The following is a 22,341-nucleotide window of genomic DNA, read 5'->3' as shown; positions in this document are numbered from 1 at the left end:
AATTTATCGATTAAATTTATGTAGATATCTTATTTATTTTTCGATTGAATTGAGAAGGCTATATCATACACTATCCTACTCTAGTTATGCTACGCTTGCGCTCTGGATCTTGAATCATATTGATGAACGAAAAATCAGTACCTAAATGAAGTTCTGCGGAGTATCGAAGTAGCTCATAAAACGAGGAGTGTCTCAGAAAACCGGCAGCCATGTCCGGGAATATAGGAATGGAACAATTGATTCCAATTGTGAATAAGCTACAAGATGCCTTTACGCAACTTGGTGTGCATATGCAATTGGATTTACCGCAAATAGCAGTTGTAGGAGGACAATCCGCTGGAAAGAGTTCAGTGTTAGAAAATTTCGTGGGCAGGTATGTATATTTTGTACAGCGTACCTATTATTATACAAATGTTTTGATGAACATTAAGTAATACATTCATTATAAGAAAATAAATTATTTTCAAAAATGGTAAGTAATTTATTTGTAAATTAAATTTTGATTAAGAGACTACATTTTAATTTCTTGTTTAAAAAAGAAAATATGAAGGAGAAAGAAAGGAGAAGAGGAGGATCAATGATTAATTGAATTTTTAAAATTGTTTTGTTTAATAATAATCATCATTTTTGAGCTTTGCCCTTATTCTGTTATTTGGAGTCGGCGCAATAGAATTTTTAAATATTCTTATAGCAATTGTGTTTTCTGTAATAATTATATAATTTAATAAAATTGAAATACCTAGGAATTTAGGTATGTATTTATAAAAAGTGTTTATTGAGATTCTGCAGTCTGCTATTATTCTTTCGAATTTGGCCTAGATTTGGATGCGCATGTCAAACACTATTGATTTTGTACAAGTAGATATACAAAATCGAAAGAAGTTTCAAATTATTCAGTATTAAAATTTTATTTCCTTTATGGCTGGCAGTTATTTTTGTATTTTATTTTTTTATTAATTTTATTTTTTCTAATTATTCCATAACTTAAATCTTTTATTATTTTGGCGTAGACAGTGGATAACATTTCCAACGTTTTCTCTACCTATAATTACACTATATTTTTATTCTATCTCACTCCTCTTGCGGTAAATCTGAATAAAGTAGAAAGAGATAGAATGTATACGTTGATTGTTATTACTGATACTATCACTATAATAGGTAAGTACTAATAATAGGATTTATATAGAAGGAGTGATAAAATTGTCGATTCATAGCAGGCTAGCGTATAAAAAATATTATACGGCCGTATAACCTTACCAATTTCAGATACAACCTGCTTGCATACTTTTTACATAAACTGTGTCGTATATATAATTTAGTAATGTAAAATTTGTCATTGATTAATAATTGACATATCAAACATTTTCTATACGCTAATCGGCTATGAATTGAGAAAAATAGCAACTGATGGTGTAGCTTTCGTCCTCTTTTTACTAATTATATTTGCGTAAGAAGAAAGGAGGCAACCATATGATATACAGTTTTTATTTTTTATTTCTTCTATGTAATTCTTTGTTCTTAGGGTAGGTATCCGTAGATCACTCTAAACAGCAACCACCGAGATATTAAAGTAATGAAGCCGATTTTGAGGTGACATTTCTCTAAATGTATCTTTAAAATTTTAATTTGATGGCACTTCAAAAACTTTATCACAAATCTGAACTATTTTTTTAATAGATTTAAATAAAGATAAATTTAGTTTATGAAAGTCCATAAAAGGGTAACTTCAAGAAACTATCAAATTAATAGGTTAAGAGAAAACTATAGAGAAGTGGCGTCTCAGAATCGATCCCATTATCTACAATCAAACATCAATTACTTTATAGCATCTTCTATGTTTTGTATCTAGTCTGTGCTACCACCATATTGAAAAATATATTAGTCTGCGAACGAAGTCAATTATGATTTGATGATGAACAAGTGTTCTAGTGTTATTGAGTTTAAAAATTAATATACATGTGTAAAAATGGCTGGAAATTTCGGAATGCAGCAACTGATTCCTATTGTTAACAAATTACAAGATGCATTCGTTCAGATGGGCGTTCACATGTCCTTAGATCTTCCACAAATTGCAGTTGTGGGTGGTCAGTCCGCTGGAAAGAGTTCTGTATTAGAAAATTTTGTTGGCAGGTGAGAATTTAAGTCCAAAAAGGAGGATTATAATATTACATTTTAGGATTAGGTGAGAATTTTACAGCAAAAAGGAGAAAATTTGAATGAAAGTGTTATTGTTATTTTCTCTTCCTTTTGCGATTATCTGAGCCTCAATAACAGTTATAAGATTTCTAGATTTTCCAAACAATGGTTTTCAATTTTTGACATTTTTCATTTAACCGAGTTTAGGAAGCACCGGATTAATTTTTCGCTATTATTTGGGGTTTAATTATGAGTCATAACACACATCCTTCATAGTTTCTAAACAATTAGTCATGATGAATATTGAACAATTAAGCATCAAGGATTTCATAAAAAATTAATAACAAAGTTGTGTTTCTTTATTCTTTGGTATTATCTATATATAAATATGGATAAATTTATATACCATTGTTAAATAAAAAAAAAGTTATATTAATTATCTACTATATTATCAACCAATGAAATGCCACTGGCAATGGTTTCCCCCATTTCCTTACAGATTCCTGTAAATCACTTCTATTTAAAATAAGATATCAAATTCATGTTTATATGGAATAAATTTTTTTATAGATGAAAACTAATTTTGCTATTGTAGTTTAAGATATGACAAACAAAGACAAGAATAACAAAATTTTTTATATACATATTTGGCAGTCTATGGAGAGTGCTATATACAGCAGTGGATAGTTAATGGTTGAAATAATGATGTTGGCATAAATTGTGACAGCAGGATATGACTGATACTTTATCTTAACAAAAATGTTTGGCCTATATTATTATAACATGATGTTTGTTATCATGTGCATATTTTGGTGTATGCTGCACTAGGAGAATAGTTATATATTTAAAAATATATTTCAAATTAGTAAATAACTACATCAGCTCATAAATTTGTAAATAATACATTAATGTATTACCTACTAGCTTTTACCTATGTTTTTGGCTAAGTGACCGGGATATGTTCATTGGTGGGTATCCTATATAGTACTTGTATACCAAAGTTCATAGTATTTGGTTAAGCCGTTAAGGCATTAAGATGTAACACTTATATATATAAATATATTATATTGTATATTTATAATATTAGTAAGAATTAGGTATGGAAAGTTACTTATAGAAATAATTTAATTTAAAAAATTAATAAATTTATAAATTTAATATACTATGATAGAAAATAGTTCTTTGAGACTAGAGGGTAATAATTTTTTTTTTTTTATTAGTCTATGTTAATAAACATTAATTATATCAATAAGCAGTTGTAATTTATCTGTGTAAATTAAAGATAAAAATTATTATATTTTAATCTAAGATGTGGTCCATCTATGAGTATATTTTTTTAAAATTAATTTGGTATTTTTAGTCTGATAGAGTAACAAACAAATATGTTATCTCCACATATTTTGGATCTATAATATTTTAAGTAAAATGTTAATTATACATAAAATTATCATTATAGCAAAATTTATTTAAAATATATCCAGTTATTTGCTTCTTTATTATGTACACAGTTCTATTATATATACACAGAAGTATGCTGTGTGATCCCAGCTTAGAAAAAGCCACCTGGGGGTGGTTTTCCTGTGGGTGTTGTTAGAAGCTACTAAGGGAGGGTGAGGGATGAGCAGCAGCGTCCCTCTTAAAATATCTCTAAAGCCTGACTGCGGTTACCAATCTATCTGCCAAGCATGGCAACTACTGGCAAAACCCCCAAGGGGAGGTTTATGTTCAGTAGTGGACAGTTAAAGGCAGATATGATGATACACAGAAGAATCAATTTTTTATATTAATCAATGAGTAATTACAAAATTTATGATGGATTAAAGATATAATTAAATTCCTATTGTTATGTTGAGTATGAAACTGTTTATTTGTTACTTCTTGGCACTTTAAAGGCTCAACCAAATATAGTGAAATTTGGTATACACATATTATATGGGTTGAAGGGCATAAAGGTTGATTTTGAGGTACCATTTCTTTAATTTCATTTCTGAGAAAATTTATCTCTTAACCTATTATTTTATTTGGATAGTTTTGTGAAATTATGTATTATGGATTTTTATAGACTAAATTTATAATAAGAATTAGACTTAAAGCTATTAGAATATTAGTTTATATTGGTTCTTACAATAAATATTTTGTTGTGATATCAAATTGAAATTTTAATTTTAGACATAGGTTTATAGTAATGGTATCACAGAATCTGCTTCATAGGTTACTATTTATTTTGGTTATGCTAAGAAGTTACATCTATTTAATTTATATATTATTAACACATGATGTCTCTCTGCTCTACAAAGGTCTAGCTCAACTCCTTCCAAAACTTTCTGTTCTGCATCACCTCAAATCAGTCCCTTTTAAATGTATCTAGGACATCACGATAGGTAAAAGCGAGTATAAAATAAATTATAATGCTCTGAGATTAAAATTTATATAATGTAAAAAATGAAAAATGTTGTTAATGTAAAAGAAGAACATTATAACAACTATTTTAGAGCATGACAACTTGATAGGTCATTCCCTTACTAAAATTTATGTTTTTTTTAAATTGAATTTAGGTTATTTTCACATATTGAATTGACACATTCTATTCTATAATTTTTTTGAATTAACAGTTTAATCTGGAATTTTAAAATATATAAATTACTCTAAGGATATCAGTGATCTAGACATACAAATGCAGTAGAAGGAATAGGGTCATTACGATGCAGTTTAAAAAAAATTTAAGATGTAATTTATGTGGTTGGTAATACATAATGTATTATCATCACTGTGATATTGTTATTGTATTAAAATTTTAAAATAGTTTAAAAGTATTTGAAAACTATTATAATTCAACAAATATTATTGAAATATAGAAATTAAGTTTCAATAACTACTGTGTAATTAGAAAATAATTTGAAGTGAGAGAAATTATTTTTATACCAATTAAGCATACGGCCCATCTGATGGTAAGCGGTTACCATAGCCTATGAATGATTTGAACTTAGATCTTCAATAAATTAAAAAGAATTTATTATTATATTCAGATTTACTCGAAAATATTATTTTACAAAGCTATATAAATTGCCCCACTTTTAGATAAAGACTTTACCTTACCAGATACTTCTATTTCATGGAAATATTTACCACTGGAGAGTAGATATACCTATTTAAATAAAAAAAAAAGCTTATTCAAATGGTGTTTATTTTTTTTTTATAAATTTCACATAATTATTAAGACTTATTTGTCAATTGTTTGAAATATTTCATGAGTTTATATATACTTAGAATCTTATTGTTTAACATTTTGTTTACCATTCTAGGTGGTATTCTTAGTTTTATTTTTTCAAACCAAATCAAAAAGGAGCACAGGTTCTCAATTCTGTTATGTTTCTTTTTATGTTTCCTCAAAACTCCATCATTTTATTTTATCTGAAATTAATTTATTAATTTCGATTTTATCTGAAAAGATATACTATCTGATTGGTCACATAACAGTTACATTAAAATTCTATACTAAGTCACCAGGCCTACCTAGTTATAAGTTGTATCCTCAATGGGGAAATAACAGATATAATGTCTATAGGCGATGGTTACCACTTTCCATCAGGTAGTCTGTCAGCTTGTTTATCATTCTAAGTTGCAAAAAAAACCTTGGCTAATAGTAGGAACAGTTTTCTTTAGTGCCAATCTCGCATATATCTCTATGTGTAATTCATATGATTTTATTTTGTTTCAGGGACTTTTTACCTCGGGGTTCTGGAATAGTGACACGTCGGCCCTTGATTTTGCAACTCATAAATGGAAATACAGGTAGGTGATGATGTATTAATTATGAATATGCTAACATTACATCTTTGGATAGATCATCGCCGAAATGGTACAACACATACTGAGTAATATTTAGAATATTACTCGGTATATGTTGTATAGTAAATAGTTAAATAATTAACTTATTTACTAGCAGACTACACAGTACTAACACATAAACATATTTCTAATAATAATTCTTCCAAGGCGATCTTAGTTTTGTAGAGATTGGTATAAGGCATGTGGTTTTTCTCAGGCAAATGCCGGGTTTGATCGCCGTCTGGTTAATTTTGTGAAGGAGCGTCCCCAAATTATCTTAATTACTTCTTCATTCATTATCCGCCATGATAATAATTATTGTGCTACATGAACTTCCTGTTCGCCGCTCGCGTGGGGCCGCATACGTTACGCATTTATATTTGAATAGAAATCCGAGACTGAGTTTAATCGTAAGATCCTTTAATAGTAAAAAATATATACAAAAACATGTCAGTAAAATTGTATTTTTTCGTATCGTTATATAGTCATAAAGCGTAACATTATGGGTACTTATGATTGAAATACGCACAGAGAAAGGCACGCAATGAATTTTGCCCATGATCATTACATTATGAAAACCAAAGTAATAAACATCGCTGTACGGTACGGATGCTTGTTGAGTGATGCATGTTTTTGTTTCACGTACAAATTGTTGTCTATTAACCTTCAACTGCTCTTTGAATGTCAAAACGAGTTACCTTACTATTATTGTAACAACACCACGTTAAAATTAAGACAATTCCATAATAATTATGGTTACTTCATTATTATAATATTCAAGCTCTGTAGAATTCTAGAGCAAATGCGTTTATAATATATTATTATAATCAGTTTGTAATTCAGTTCAAATGACGCTAGAAGTTTTTTTAGTGACAAGTTATCGACAGATTTCCTTTGTTATAGATAGTACTAGATAATCAATTTTTATGCGGTCATGAACGTACGGGTCAGTAGCCTTCCGCTCGAAGCAGCCAACAGCTATTTTTGTGTACAAACATAAATGTTATTTAAACTATTTTATATATTTTTGTAAATTTAATAAGTATTATTTTAATATATTAAAATTATTATTTATTTAATTTATTAAAGAGATAAATAAAGTTATAGACAAATAAATATTAATTTCAACTTCGATAAATAGATATATGTTTTTGTTTGGGAAATTATTGTGATTGATTCCAATCCTGGATTGCATTTATATTAAGCAGCTTATTACAATACAACTCCAACAGTTATAGCATTAATATAATTAAAATTATTCCTCGCAGGAATATGCATATTTAAACGACTTGTTTGTATGTTTGCAATGTTTTAGTCATTTCTTAACCTATTAATTTTTTTTATTATTAAAAAAGGTTTATTCTGCGTTGGTCTCTATATTAATTTTGTCACTTGATTCTTTGCTTGCGTATCAATATCTTCAGTTATTGGCAATATTTCTAAATAGATCCACCAATCAAATCATAGCTATTTAGAACATTGACGATGTGATGATCTGACTGGTATATCATTGTCTACAGAATATGCGGAGTTCCTGCATTGCAAGGGGAAGAAGTTTGTTGATTTCAATGAGGTGCGCAGCGAGATCGAAGCTGAGACTGACCGTATCACCGGCTCCAATAAGGGCATATCGCCTGTGCCCATCAACTTGCGTGTCTATTCGCCCAATGGTAAGTATTTTTTTAATGTAGTTTGAATCAATCATATTTTATATTCGCGTATGGGGTCGGCTCAGCAAAGTCTTTACACGTCGACCCATCAGGATCTTTTGTGCTTCCCCTTGCCTTAAACCATCATTTCATAGATCCCATGTGTTACCTTAATGATATCCCGCGGTTTAAGTTATTTGTAGTCCTCTGGCTCTGGATAAGCCGGTCCCAGTAGACCCATACGCATACTTGTCAATGAGTCGCAGTTGCACATTAATTGTTCCATGGATTCCAATTTCTCATCGCACAGTATGCACAGTGTGTCCAAGAATACACCCATCTTGTATAGTATGCCTTACTGGCATATTCCCAGTGAAAACACCCATTATGAGCCTTAAAAGTTAGTTTGAATCAATAATACCAGTGTTTGAGCCGCGTCAGTATTTCGAATTATCATACGAGTGACGATGATTACGAGTATATGGCGTGAAATAATGTCTCTGTCCCTGTTTATTTCTCTGTTAGAAGCAGTAGCTTCTAAACCATGCAACGGATTTTGATAGATACGAATTTTATTGTCATTTAAGTATTTTTTGATGGAAGGTTTGTAATTACAATCAGGATATACCTAAAGACATTCTTGTATAAGTAAGTATGTTTTTTTCAGGTATAATATTTTCATGATTAACATAGATGAGAGACAAAACAGGGTTTTCTATTTTATTATTCTTTTACTGGATTAGGTTTTTCCGCAGCGTACAATATTACTTCAGAATTTTTTCATTAAATAAAGATAAGCATCTTAGATTATGAGTGATTTAATTGTGTCTATGTATTCAAAGTGTAATCTAGTCACTCACCGTATCTTAAGGGATTTAACGCATCAAGGTCAGGGATTTAGTATACTGAACTGAATTGTTTTCTTAAATTGAACTGTGTATCCTTATATATTTTTTTGTTGGTTTATCATGTACTGAAATACGGGTATATTAGAAATATGTTCCTTGAAAGCATCTGATTCTTTTCGGGAAGTTTCAGCATATCACCAGTTAAATCTGGATTCTTAAATAAGGAAACGGTAATATCCGTAAATCTATTGTTAATATGGAAATATCTTGTTTATAAAATATTACTTATTTTTATATAATTTAAGAGTTTGTTTCATATGAAATATATTATTTCTTCATTCTTTACACTCTCAACCTAAGATCCCTATTCAATTTGACGGGTTATCCCTACTAATATTATAAATGTGAAAGTGACTGTTTGTTTGTTACTTAATAGCGCCTTAACGGTTTAACCAATCATTATGAAATTTGGTGTACACTTGCTATATAGGATGGAGAAGGATATACTTTTTAGCCTGTTAGTAAACATATCCCGGTCACGTGGACAAAGTCGCGGGTAAAAGCCAGTACGAAATAAATCCTATTGTAATATTATGTGTAGAGTGACTTTTATAAATATATTGTTTTCATTTCATGCAACATGATTTTTAAACACCTCTGTGAAAATGCAATTATAATCATGTTTTTTTTTCTGTTTAATCGATAAAATAATATTTTTCTATGAAAATAAAATTTCTATTTAAATGTAATGATCTTGGTGTTTTTATCTTTATTAATTAGATTGTGATGAACCACGCCAAACTTGTGTATTTATAGTATTGTAGCTGCGTAGTAAAAAACGATCAGTTTCCGCCTACATCGAACCCATCACAATTAGGGAGTAAGAGCGCACATTTGATTGATCTATTTTTGATCAATCAACACGTTTTCATGACCTTTAAATTGATATATGTTATTTTTAGGTTAATGATGTCGTTATATTTAACTGATTTCTGATATAAAAGAATTTGCTGAAAACCAAGTATGGACCAACCCGGGAGAAAAGGAAAGCAAAAACAATCAAAATTAATTCATAATTACTAGGTGCTATTAAGACTATGAGTATTATTTTTTAGTCACATAGACGGATTAATTAATTAATTAACGATTTAAAGTATAATAAATTACGAAACGGATAAGAACACAAATATAAGTAAAAAAATAATTGCTTAAATTTTCGATTAACACAAGTAATTTACAAAAAATAAAGTTGGATACATATCGTGTGACTGCTTATTTTTATTTTTAATTACAAAATTCATTCACATGGAAAGGTTTGCTAGAAGAAATTTATTATTAGAGATGAGCTTATTTTCAATAAGAGACTTCTTCCAGCCTTTGTACATTACATTTAAATTTTTTTTTTTTACAATTGTTTGTGTACAATAAAGAATAAATAAATAAAATAATTGTCAATAGCAAAAAAAAAATCTAGAAAATGATCGTATAATGATATTGCTTTCAAATGTTTTTTGGTTTTGCTTTTTAAATAATTATTTTTTCTACAATTTAAACTCTACAAAACTTCTGTCCCTAATTCATGTATGTCTTAGATTTTGTCGTTGTAGTAAATGAAACGCTATCTAGCGGTATCGAAACAAAATAAGAAACTGCAATGGATGCAGATTGATAGTGCCCCCACCTCCTTCCCCTGATCGCGCAAAATTATATGTTGACCAATTATTATAATATTTAAAGAAATTATTATAGTATTCAAAGAAATGAGAGTTCATTCGAGTACCTATGTGAAAAAATATAGGTAATTACGTGTCAAACTGATAACCTCCTCGGTCTTTTTTATATATCAATATCACCTCTTTTGTTTTTGCCGTTAACGTGTAATCTTAGCGTTTTAAATTCTTATTTTTAGAATACGACAGTAATAAATCAACTCGGTTCTTTTTATGCAAAAATAAAAAAAAATACATTGTTTATGAAAAAAATATTGTTTATATTACAAAATGTAAATAATATTTTATCATCTGTTTAATCGCCGATTGGAGGACGCTTGTTATAAATTGAATTTGTATCGTAAGACTAATTATACACTAGAATACTACAGACTACTTGTCTGTTACAAATCTTACTAATATTGTAAATGTGAATGTGAGTATGTGTGTCTATTATCTATTTCTTTGCGCCTTAACGACTCCTTTCGAACTAATACTTTTCTGAACGTAATATTTGAGATAGAGAAAGCTATCGACCACTTTTTATTTAATCAATCAATATGTATCATGAAATTTTAGTTCCAATATAAAATAAAATCAATCATGTGAACGATTATGTGGGTAAAATCTAAGAATAAATTAATTTATTTTGACAAGATGACATGTGAATATAATAACAAAATGAATATTAAAAATTAAAAACAAGTAAAAGATGTAAACGTTAACTTCTACCCCACCTTTAATTCATCGATACTGCACATATATAAATGTAGTAAACATTTCTGCATTATCTTACAACGCAATATAAAAATTAAGATCTTTAAATTAAAATAGTCCGATCATCATCATCATATCAGTCGTTACCTTCCTTTTGTGGGGTTTTGTCAATAGTTGCCACGCTTGGCAGATGACAATTGTAGTTAGCACGCGTAAGCAAATGCACTACCCTTTCCTTTCGCGTGGGTACTCTATGTCGAGACTACACCGCAGTGGTTAACTAATTGGTAATCGTGCATACCTTTTTAAATTGTAATTAAGGATATTAATATAAAAATATTAAATACATTATCTTTTATTGAGTTCTTAATTTGTCAGTGCTGTTCCTATTAACTGTGAACAATTTCTGTTAAATCTTTATTTACGTTATAAAACAAAGGCAGTCGACGATATGTATCTTGTTATCTTATCATTCCTAGTTTTGCTGATGTGATTCACACGATTCGTGTTAAATATTTTAGCAGATAGCAGATGCCTATTTTATGATAAAGGCTCTGTGTGTTTATTTTAAATGGATATTAAATAGCATGTTTATTTTTAATTAGTGCTAAACGTGTAACGCAGTTGTTACATAATACAGCTTTACAGAATACTCAAATTCTTTAATGTTTAGTTACAAAAAAAAAATCGGTTAGGTACGAGTTCAAGTTATACGTCGCGGGTTCCGTATATAGATATGAAATGATCTTTATAGCATTTCTTATATTCGTAATTTATTTTTTTGATAAATTTTTGAGTCAGTAATGGTAAAACTATTCCAAATCGATATCATTATTATTTGCTGAGATAAAGCACTGTGACAGACGCGGCGGACAAAAGCGGCACCATAAGGATCCCTTTGGATTGGACTTTTTTTGGTACGGAAGTCTGAAAACATTAAATTGAAACCGTACTATTTTTAAAACTTATGTTTATTTTTTATCCGATGTCAAAACGCTAAACGCCCCCTGGAGAAGATTTCCGGAAGAAGTCGTAATAATTATCGGAAACGGCAAAAACACAGTTAGTTCGTTAATTTCCGTATAATAATATATAACGATATATATGTATATATACAAATTAAAACTATGTGTTGAGTCATGCCCGAGCAAATTGATATTAGAATTTTTTTTTGTTTTTATAATAATATAATTTTGACTACTATTTTGGATCTCTGTTATTAATAAGTAACAATAAAAAACGTAGCCATTTTCTAGGATAAACAAAAGTACGGGACTTGCAAGTATTTTTTATGTTTTATTTTAAATGTAACTAGGATCTTATTTTGCGATTCCGCTGACGTCGATATTTTCAATCTAGAAACGCGGTATCGTGTCAAGCCAATTCAAGCTAATAGCTGGCGATTCAAACAACACAATAAATACAGCAATAATTTTATTATTGTAATCAGTTTTCATTGATGAATGTAATGTACAGAAAATTAATATTTAATAGCAAATATTAAATATTAATTAAATGTAATGAATGTTTATGAGTAATACAAATATCAGTATATTTTACTAATCTTACTAATATAAATGTAAAGATGTTTGGATGTTTTTTTACTCAATTCTCCTATTCATCGTCATTATCATCATGTCAACCGTTAACTGTCCACTGCTGGACATAAGCCTCCCCGTTACGGTTTTGCTAGTAGTTGTCACGCTTATCAGGTGGGTTAGCAACCACAGTTAGGATTTGGTGATGTTTTAAGATTTGAAGAACGCTGCTGTCAATCTCTCGACCATTAAATTTCCTTAGTCGCCTGTTACGACATCCACGATAGCCTATTCTATGCCGCGACCACACGGCAATTTTTGGGACAATTTTACTATTATTAAGTAATAATAAACGTTACGTAGAAGAGTATTTAAATAACTAAAAAAATATGTTTACAACTATAATTCTGGATGGGAGAGTGGTATGAAAAGTAATTTAAGAATAAATTCTGGTTGATAATGAGGAAGCAATGCCCGTGATAGTACAGGTGTTTATAGTGTACGGTAACCGCTTACTCTTCAGACGGACTTTATGCTTGATTGCCTTTGCGGTGGTATATAATTAGTATTTAAAAAAACCGACTTCAATTATGGCAAAACTAGTGATTTTGATTTAAAAACCAAACTAATTAATCTAACTATTTAAATTTTGATAATTTTTTTATTAGATCAATCTGTAAATATATCCTTACAGATAAAAAAAAAAAATGAATTTTCCCTATCGGTTTACAATTGATGGAGTTATAAGGTAACTAGCGTAAAAAATTTAACTGAATTGAGAACCGCCTTCTCTTTGAAGTCGGTTGAAAAAAGTAATTTAAGATCTATGAACTCTATTAAATTAAAGTGAACTCCGACTCCTAGTGAGACGCTCTTGTGATTTTATAGGTCTATGACATTAAAGCGGTCAACGTAAGTCAAACGATAGGTATTCTGTAGGTAATTGAAATCGGTTCATAGATAATGTACTCTTAGAAGCTCTAGTGCATTACATTTTTTTTATATACGTATATAATGTGTATAAGTACACAAAAGTATAAGTATACAAACAGTATTTCAGGAAGTTAATGTAGTGTCCTCATCAAGATGTGAGCAATTTACAATTTTTATAACGAAGAAGAAAGCGTAATTTTTACAATTACTATTTAGCTTCTTCATACTTTTACTTATTGTGTAGGTGTATGGGGGTGAAGAATAATTTATTTATTTCTTAATAAATAAAAAGTTTGAGTATATGATAATTAGAATAAATATGATATTAATTTATCACACTTTACGGACTAAATCACTTGTATATTTTTTTCCTATTAGCTTAGCCAGGTAAAAAATTATAAATAAAAGGCTATTAATTATTTTTTTTTATTTATTCTCTTTTGACTTCTAAATTATACCAGATTTTTTATTCTTGGTACTTATGTTTTAAGTTTGACGTCATTGTTTATTGATGATTCATACAGTAATTGTAATACTTTGTGTTCTTCTATAAACATACGATGACTCTACCTATACTGTTATTATATACAATTTGCCATTATTTAAAAATAATATTTGTTATGTTACATTCTGTTTGTTGCTATAGTTGTAAACATTTCAGACGCGAATAGGATTCTAAATTTCTTGTCTAGTTATACTAGATTTCGAGTTATCAATCCGCTGTATGTTTATCGTGTTTAATTCTATGTTGAATATACAAATAATCTATTAACCTTTAATATTTATACAATAATACTTTGTGAGACTCTGTAATATCATAGATAAACGTAATTATATTTAATAAACACTAAACTCTGAGTGAAAAATTGTTCATAAGAATTTATTATGATGCTATTGGCATAGGTATCAACTCATATAAGGAGCATGTATATTTAGTGATAAATACGGGGAAAAAGATTACTAGTACGTAGTAGTAAAAAATTTTTACTTTTTAAAAAGGAAGGCAACGAATTGGCGACTACTCTGGTGCCGTTAATATGCATAGATTGTGGTAATCACTTACCATCATGTGAATCGCATGCTCATTTATTATATAAATAAGTCCTTTTATATAAAAAAAGTCAACTTAGGATTATATCAGTCTTAAAGGCTGTCCATTACCGAACATAAGCCTTCCCCTTGAGGGGGTTTGTCAATAGTTGCCTTACTTGGCAGGCGACCGCAATTAGGCATTGGAGATGTTTTAAGAGGGACGCCGCTGACCATTCTTCGGACTCCTTAGTCGCCTCTAATGATACCAATGCGAAAGTAAGGGGTGGCATATTCTATGCCGGGACCACACGGCAATAATAGGATATTCGGTTGGAATTGTTGTTTTTTTTGTGGAACAAAATCGCTAGTTGACATATTAGTTACAGGAATGATCAGAATATTGACTAGTAATGAAATTAATAATGAAATCATTCCTTTTTATATACACCTTTTTACATAACTTTAATGTGCCTTCTTCCATTTTTTTTTGCTATACCTAATTGGGATTGGGTCTCCTTTTACGTGGCGCCAAAGGTTTATCTTGTCTTGAGATGTATTTTTGGGCATATGAGTTCTTTATAATCGAACGATAGTAGATAGACTACCATGTGGTGGTCTAAAATATCATTGTACCTGAAAAGAACTTTGCACAAAAATAAATCTTGCAAAAAAAAAAATCGACGGGCTAATCTTGAATCCAGTCGATTTTTTTGTCGTTTATGTTCCAAAATAAAAAAGAGTTGTGTTATTCTACAGTTAATGTCATTTTTGTCTTTCAGTACTCAACTTGACGCTGATCGATTTACCGGGCCTGACAAAGGTTCCGATTGGTGACCAGCCGGCCGACATCGAGCAACAAATCAAAGCGATGATCTTCCAGTTCATCCGGCGCGAATCGTGCCTCATTTTAGCTGTTACGCCAGCTAACACTGACTTGGCTAACAGTGATGCCCTGAAACTTGCCAAAGAAGTTGATCCTCAAGGTAACATCGAGCTAGGTTCTAGTTTTTTGAATTATAGGCATGATATTTTTTTAAATCCGTTTAGCTCGCGTATTTATCTTCGGGATTGTCTAACTCGTTTTGAAATCGATTGGAGTACCTGATTAAAGACGTGCCCTAATTTTTTACTATATTTAATGGAAACATTCAGTCTACTATTTTTGTATCAAGATATGTATTGATTATTATAGGTCTACGAACAATCGGCGTAATTACCAAATTAGATTTGATGGACGAAGGCACAGATGCACGTGACGTACTTGAAAACAAGCTACTGCCTCTTCGACGCGGATACATTGGCGTCGTCAACCGTTCCCAGAAGGACATCGATGGACGAAAAGACATCCAAGCTGCTCTTGGTGCTGAGAGGAAATTTTTCCTCAGGTAATAAAAGTTTACAAGCATCTGGAAGAAGATAATTGCGTGTTACAGCGCCATATTGATATTCGTATTGAGGATCAATCGATATCTATACAATTTAACAATAATTTTATGTTATAATAGTAAGTTAGCATCATCTTATTAGTGATATTTTATATTTTGGATATTGAAACTATTATAGTGGTGTCAAAACCGGTAATAAAGTGAAAAAAACGTTAAAAAAACGTTAAATTATTTAATAATGTTTCATACAATGACAGATTTATTATATTTTGTATCAAAATATATAATTAATATTTTATATAAATATCAAAATATAGGGTTTTCATGACTATGTTAAACATTTTGAGACAAAAACCAGTCAAACTACACATAACGTTTCTTCAATATGTCTAATGTACATATTATGTCATATGCCAAAAAAAATTGTGTTTGTTTTTTTATGTTACTTGGAATAGCAGAATCATTCGCTACCATACCATAGGTAAACAACACTATGAATCTCAAAAATAACTGTGATATTCGTAGTAGTGTTTTTGCTGAGGACAGATTTTTATGCCTCATGTTAATGATTACTCTTTAACTTTCACATAGTAACAAGGAAATACATTTACAATTAATGTATTCTTGCCTAAGTTGAGTTATTAAACTAATCATGGAAGGAATCATTCTTTGAAGTTAAAGCTTAATTTGATTGATAGAAACCATAGATAATTAGGTAACTAGCTAGAAATTGTTTTTTGACAGTATTACTTGATGCCCCACAGTCACCCATCGTACCGACACATCGCCGACCGGCTCGGCACTCCGTACCTGCAGCGTGTGTTGAACCAGCAACTCACGAATCACATCCGTGACACGCTGCCCGGTCTCCGAGATAAACTCCAGAAGCAGCTGTTAACTCTTGAGAAAGATGTGGACCAGTACAAACACTTCCGACCTGATGATCCCTCCATCAAGACCAAGGCTATGTTACAGTGAGTGTAGTTAGTTAGATTATTGATTTTGACTCATTTCTATTGACAGTTTACTCATCAAACATCAATGTTCTTGTTTAATTTATTTTATTAAAATTCTTATTTTCCAGAATGATTCAACAACTGCAAACAGACTTCGAACGCACTATTGAGGGATCTGGCTCCGCTCAGATTAACACAAATGAACTGTCTGGTGGTGCGAAGATCAATCGGCTCTTCCACGAGAGATTCCCATTCGAAATCGTCAAAATGGAGTTCGATGAGAAGGAATTGCGCAGGGAGATTGCGTTTGCTATCCGAAATATTCACGGTATCAGGGTACGTCTTAAAATTTTAAAGTGTTACATAAAAAATGTTTGCTCAAAATCTGGTGGCGTGGGTAATATTTTGAAATATGAGAAATAAATTACCACAGCAAGAACTTGTCTGTTAATAAAAGTAGTTATACATAAATTAATTATTATCATTATAATTTTTTTGTACTTTGCAATTAGTTAATGAGTGCTATTATTTAAATAATAAAATTATTATTTGATTGCAGGTTGGTTTGTTTACCCCAGACATGGCTTTCGAGGCTATAGTAAAGAAGCAGATCGGTCGACTGAAGGAGCCGTGTCTCAAATGCGTTGATTTGGTCGTTCAGGAGCTGTCCAATGTCGTCCGATTCTGTACTGAAAGGGTAATAAATTTATTAAATATTTCAGTTCGGTGAAGGGAGTATATCATGACATAATATTTCATATTAGTGCGATAATTTTAACTTGTCTTAGACGTTAATGTAAATCAATACTTCCGTGCCATCTGGTCACTGTTTTTTTTTCTCCTCTATTTATGACTACGACATTTTGTACAATAGAAATTGTCGTTTATCAACAAATATCCGGATCAATAGACAAAAGCTTGTCTGTTTTTAGATGTTAACATTAGATTAAATATAAATTTTAAAATGATCAGATAGCCTACTTTTAATATTGATTAACAACAAACAATTTTCATTAGCTCTCTATTTTATGTTTAATAATATAATAATTCCACAATTATGTAACAAATGTAAATATACTAATTTTATTATTTTTGTCACAGATGTCCCGTTATCCGCGTTTGCGCGAAGAGACGGAACGTATAATAATGTCGCACGTGCGTTCCCGTGAACAGACATGCAAAGATCAATTGGTGCTACTTATTGACTGCGAACTCGCTTATATGAACACTAACCACGAGGATTTCATCGGGTTCGCTAAGTAAGTTAATGCTCTATACATGTGAAATGACTATATAGCAGTTCATTGTATGATTTTTTTAATTAAGTGCGAGTAAATGTAAATCTTTGTTTGAATCAAGTGCCCAGAATCAGTCGGAGAATTCTGCTAAATCGGGACACCGCGCTCTCGGCAATCAAGTTATCAGGAAAGGTTATATGTGCATACACAATTTGGGCATCATGAAAGGTAAGTAAGGGATATGATTCATATTTGATATCCATTATAAGATAGATAGATAAAATATCTAATAAATCGTGTATTAGATTTTTATTAGAAACTTATAAATTTTTACCTTCTTTATATGTTATTCACTCTTAGTACAATTGAGACCTTGACGTTAAGTTGGCAAAAACATTACGTAGATAATTATTTATGATATTGTTTTTATAGATATAGAATTAATTACTTATTCTTTTATAATACTATACAAAAATTGCGATTCACTTCGCATAAAATGATCGACGACGTTCCTATTCAATTTATCTAAATCGTTTCAGAATTACTGAAGATGTCACATAAAAAATATAACTTAATTGAGAACTTTTCTTCTTGAAGTCCGTTACTAAAATACTCCTATCATTTTCAGGTGGATCCCGCGACTACTGGTTCGTGCTGACATCCGAGAGTATTTCCTGGTTTAAGGACGAGGAAGAGCGTGAGAAGAAGTACATGTTACCATTGGACGGACTCAAGCTGCGTGACCTCGAACAGGGATTTATGTCGCGAAGACACATGTTCGCTCTCTTCAATCCAGAAGGCAGGAATGTCTACAAGGTACTCCATACATGTATTTTGAACTTGTGTCAACAAATTTTGAACTGAATAATTCAACTAAAATAACTTTGTGTGAGATCTTGGGATACTTATTTGATTTGATAACTATTTAAATTAACATGTCATAGACATCATCATAAACTTACGTGTAATCGGTTGAGAAAGTTTGACTAGTTCTGGGTCCATCCGGGACTCTTAGTCTTGAGTGGCTGTGGCGCGAGCGCGAGCAAAATACTCGTATTTACACATATTCTCCTATTTCTTAGTTCAAAGCCAAAACAAAAGTTTAGTTTGGTGTAAAAGTTATATACTTACTACATGTTTTGAGACATTTTTCCATAATATAATTTTTATATTTGTAGGATTATAAGCAGCTAGAGCTGTCTTGCGAGACACAAGATGACGTGGACTCATGGAAAGCGTCATTCCTTCGCGCAGGTGTATATCCAGAGAAGACCTCAGAGGCGGCTAATGGTGACGAGGTTAGCATATTTTTATTTCTGAAATATTATGCTTGTACTTTTTCTGGTCTTTTACTTCCCCTAAAACTATTTTTCTTATTATACTTCGCTTCCTGATAATATTCGTAATAATTTATGTTTTTTTTTTTAATTGAGCAGTTTATTAATTTATAACGATATTTATTGACCTATAGTATTTTCTATTGCGATATATACTTAATAATTATCATATATCAGTTTATGTTATACCATTTGTTGTTTTGCCATGCAATACAGAGTGAAGGATCAGAGGTTTGTCCATGTTGACTTTATGAAATAACTCCAATGAACACATCACTCTACAGACAAAATATAACAAACGTAGTGCTGTTATTATATATGTGGTTTTCAGGAAATCTTCAATATAATAATCATGAATTTCGCTTCAAAATTTATTTTAACACATGTTTTTACAGCATTTCAATGATATAGTTCCTGTCACGTTAAACGAGCTCTGATTTTAATGCATAGACAATATACGAAACTAGATTGTTACTGTGGTTTTGTAGCCGTTTGAAGTCATGCAAGTTAGCAGTCACCTAAAGAACATCTGTGCAAAATTACTAGTTTAATTTTAGTTATTCAATATGGCTGTCGGTCGGTAGTTCAGTATTCTTTTTATACTCGTACATACCTATATGGTTTTTAAAAATTATCTGCAAAAACTTGCTCAGATTTTAATACTGACAACTTACTAATGTGTAGTCCTTCTTAACTCTTTGAATTGTTTGTAGTACACTTTAAACACCATTTATGTATGGATAAAGCTACTGCCCAACAAGTCCAGTGCTCAAATTATATGACATGAACTATATGTGTGTGTTGTTTTCTTGAAATGTATTTTTTTTTTACACTTTCTAGAAATAATTATATGTAAAGCATGTAGCCTCTTGCTAACATTTCTTGTAATAGCACTAAAACATCACATTTTGACTTTTAAATATTAGGCTTTATGATTAATTATATTTTGACATAGACCATTTGGGTACTATAATTTTTTTTTTAGCATGTTTATGTTTTTATTTTTAGTTAATTCCGCCTTTCCTGGTGTTGCGTGAGAATAAGAGAGTAAGTGACTCGTACATTCAAGCTTAATTTTTGCTTGATTTTGAAAAAATATAGTGCAGTGGTGATGTGACCTATTTTTGCGTTATGTTGATGTTACATCAGGTCGTTGCATGTTTCAAACGACTCCATACAAATTGCGAGTACTTTACTCTTGTTTGTTCAAGTTATTGTATTTATTTAGTCAATTATTATTATTTTTATATTGCAATTCATTTGGTTTTATGCGTTTTGTGTCATTTTACAGCACGGATTTTTGATATTTTGGCGATAATGAGATCTTTAGTATTTGGCAGTTGTATAATATTTAAGAGAGTTGTCGATCCTATTATTTATTATTAAGGTGAAGTGGTTTAGGAAATGACTAAAATCTTATTGGGAAATTTAAGTTTTTATACATATACTTCATTTTTCTGAAACTAAATTCTTAATTTTCTCTAAATAAACTTTGTTTTTGATTTGATGAACGATATTTTAATTTATAATTTATTGTAATAACTTTTAATTTATATTTAAATTAAACTAATACTTTGATACTAATTAAAATACTAAATTCTGTATGTATTTTCCAATATCGAAACAGTCAATTTTTACACCAATATACGCTTACATCACGCTGTGGTCCTAGAATTTGCTGCTTTCGAAAGACCTTACTTTAGTATTTCATTTTAAGGTCTATTCAGATTATGTAATAGGTATATGTATATTGTATATGTCGGCGGTTATTTTTTATATACATACTGTAAGTAATTCGAATTTCTTAGCTATACATTGCGTCATCCATACATACATCATCTGTTGAAATTTAATCAGTCTTTATAAGTTTGGTCTATAGAACTTAGACCAAACTTATAAAGACTGATTGACCAGAGCGGATCAGTCCCTACAGGCAGCACCCGTTCACGAGTATGACGGGTGAGCTAGCCGTCATTGCGCTCAATTATATTTTACGGAACTCAGTAACTCTGCCCATCACTTCACCACCTATCTGGATATTTTAGTTAGCATGACTTACCTAAGGCCTCCAACCACGTCATAACCAAATTTAAATAATTTTATACTGAATCTGAATAGACCTTTATAGTAATTAACAGTCTTTAAGTACGACTAACTCTTTGTATTAGGAAATTTATTATATGAGTTTAAAATCAGAAGTGTGGTGAAGTAAGGTTTCCATTTTGCATGTTATTTTTACAATTACATAGAAATTTAAGATTTTGCTTCATATTTAGAATGCTTTATGGTTTCTAATGAGGAATTTTAGTGCTGGGTTTCAGGATGTAAGGTTTGCGCTTATTGAAATAATAGGGTCAAGATACAACACCTAGACTGTCTCGTTTTTTTTCGTGAGATTAAGTGCAGTAGTATGATTTTTAATGTTTAAAAAATGGATTGAATTCCTGTACGTGTTGTCCTTTTCATTGTTTTTTTTTTCGTGAAAGTAAATATAGTGGTTTGATTTTATGTGTTTAAAAGAAGATTTACATTATACAAAGTCTCATTTATAAAAAACGTTAAGACTTCAATGAGCTTAATTAACTAGCGGTTTTATGTCACTCTTTTTCATATTTAAATTACAGTTAGAAATAAAGAGTCGAAACACTTTAATTCTTTAACTAAGTTACTTACACATTTTACGTGTTTCTGAATAATGGAATGTAGCTGTGGAATAGAATTACGTTACGAATTACTTTTGTACCTCAATACAATATAAGAAATGAAAATATTATTCAATTTAAATTTGATACTCCTTAGGACGTGTGCTCATCTTGAGCCTTGAATAAAATGGACATTACATCGCTGAATATGTTCGTGTAATATTTCATGGAAATATTTTCGTTCAATACGCATCCTTAAATAGAGCTATTTTAAAGTGTCGTTTTATATTATTTTGTAACTCACGGTGAAGTTTTGAGCAGACTGGTCGACAGATTGTCTACATAATAGACATTATAATTAATAATGATTGCACGTTATAAATGAATTGCTTA

At 30.4% G+C, this 22,341-nt stretch overlaps 1 protein-coding gene across 19 annotated transcripts in view; it reads left to right on the top strand.

Moving 5' to 3' along the window:
- Positions 1–128: 128 nt before the first annotated feature.
- Positions 129–22,341, top strand: part of LOC113522933 (dynamin) — a 37,067-nt gene continuing 14,854 nt past the window's right edge. For 5 of the 19 annotated variants that reach the window (XR_008253657.1, XR_008253661.1, XR_008253662.1 and 2 more), the window contains exons 1-13: positions 1,857–2,130; positions 5,855–5,928; positions 7,485–7,634; positions 15,170–15,373; positions 15,583–15,775; positions 16,540–16,749; positions 16,860–17,067; positions 17,291–17,428; positions 17,833–17,990; positions 18,058–18,197; positions 18,598–18,785; positions 19,148–19,267; positions 20,315–20,353. Coding sequence is in view for 13 of the 19 variants with exons in the window: in XM_052901749.1 (XP_052757709.1) it covers positions 1,967–2,130; positions 5,855–5,928; positions 7,485–7,634; positions 15,170–15,373; positions 15,583–15,775; positions 16,540–16,749; positions 16,860–17,067; positions 17,291–17,428; positions 17,833–17,990; positions 18,058–18,197; positions 18,598–18,785; positions 19,148–19,267; positions 20,315–20,353 (1,986 nt within the window). In the remaining 6 variants the exon portion in view is untranslated. Of the gene's footprint in view, positions 374–1,855; positions 2,131–5,854; positions 5,929–7,484; positions 7,635–15,169; positions 15,374–15,582; positions 15,776–16,539; positions 16,750–16,859; positions 17,068–17,290; positions 17,429–17,832; positions 17,991–18,057; positions 18,198–18,597; positions 18,786–19,147; positions 19,268–19,522; positions 19,538–20,314; positions 20,354–22,341 lie in introns of those variants that run through there. The other 14 variants (XR_008253660.1, XM_052901748.1, XM_052901751.1 and 11 more) reach the window with 11 other exon arrangements.

This window comes from Galleria mellonella, unplaced genomic scaffold (genome assembly GCF_026898425.1).
Source record: "Galleria mellonella isolate WM207_F2 unplaced genomic scaffold, CSIRO_AGI_GalMel_v1 utg797, whole genome shotgun sequence".
Lineage (NCBI taxonomy): Eukaryota > Metazoa > Arthropoda > Insecta > Lepidoptera > Pyralidae > Galleria > Galleria mellonella.
The sequence above is the reverse complement of the archived record's forward strand: the minus strand, read 5'-3'. Positions and strand labels throughout refer to the sequence as shown.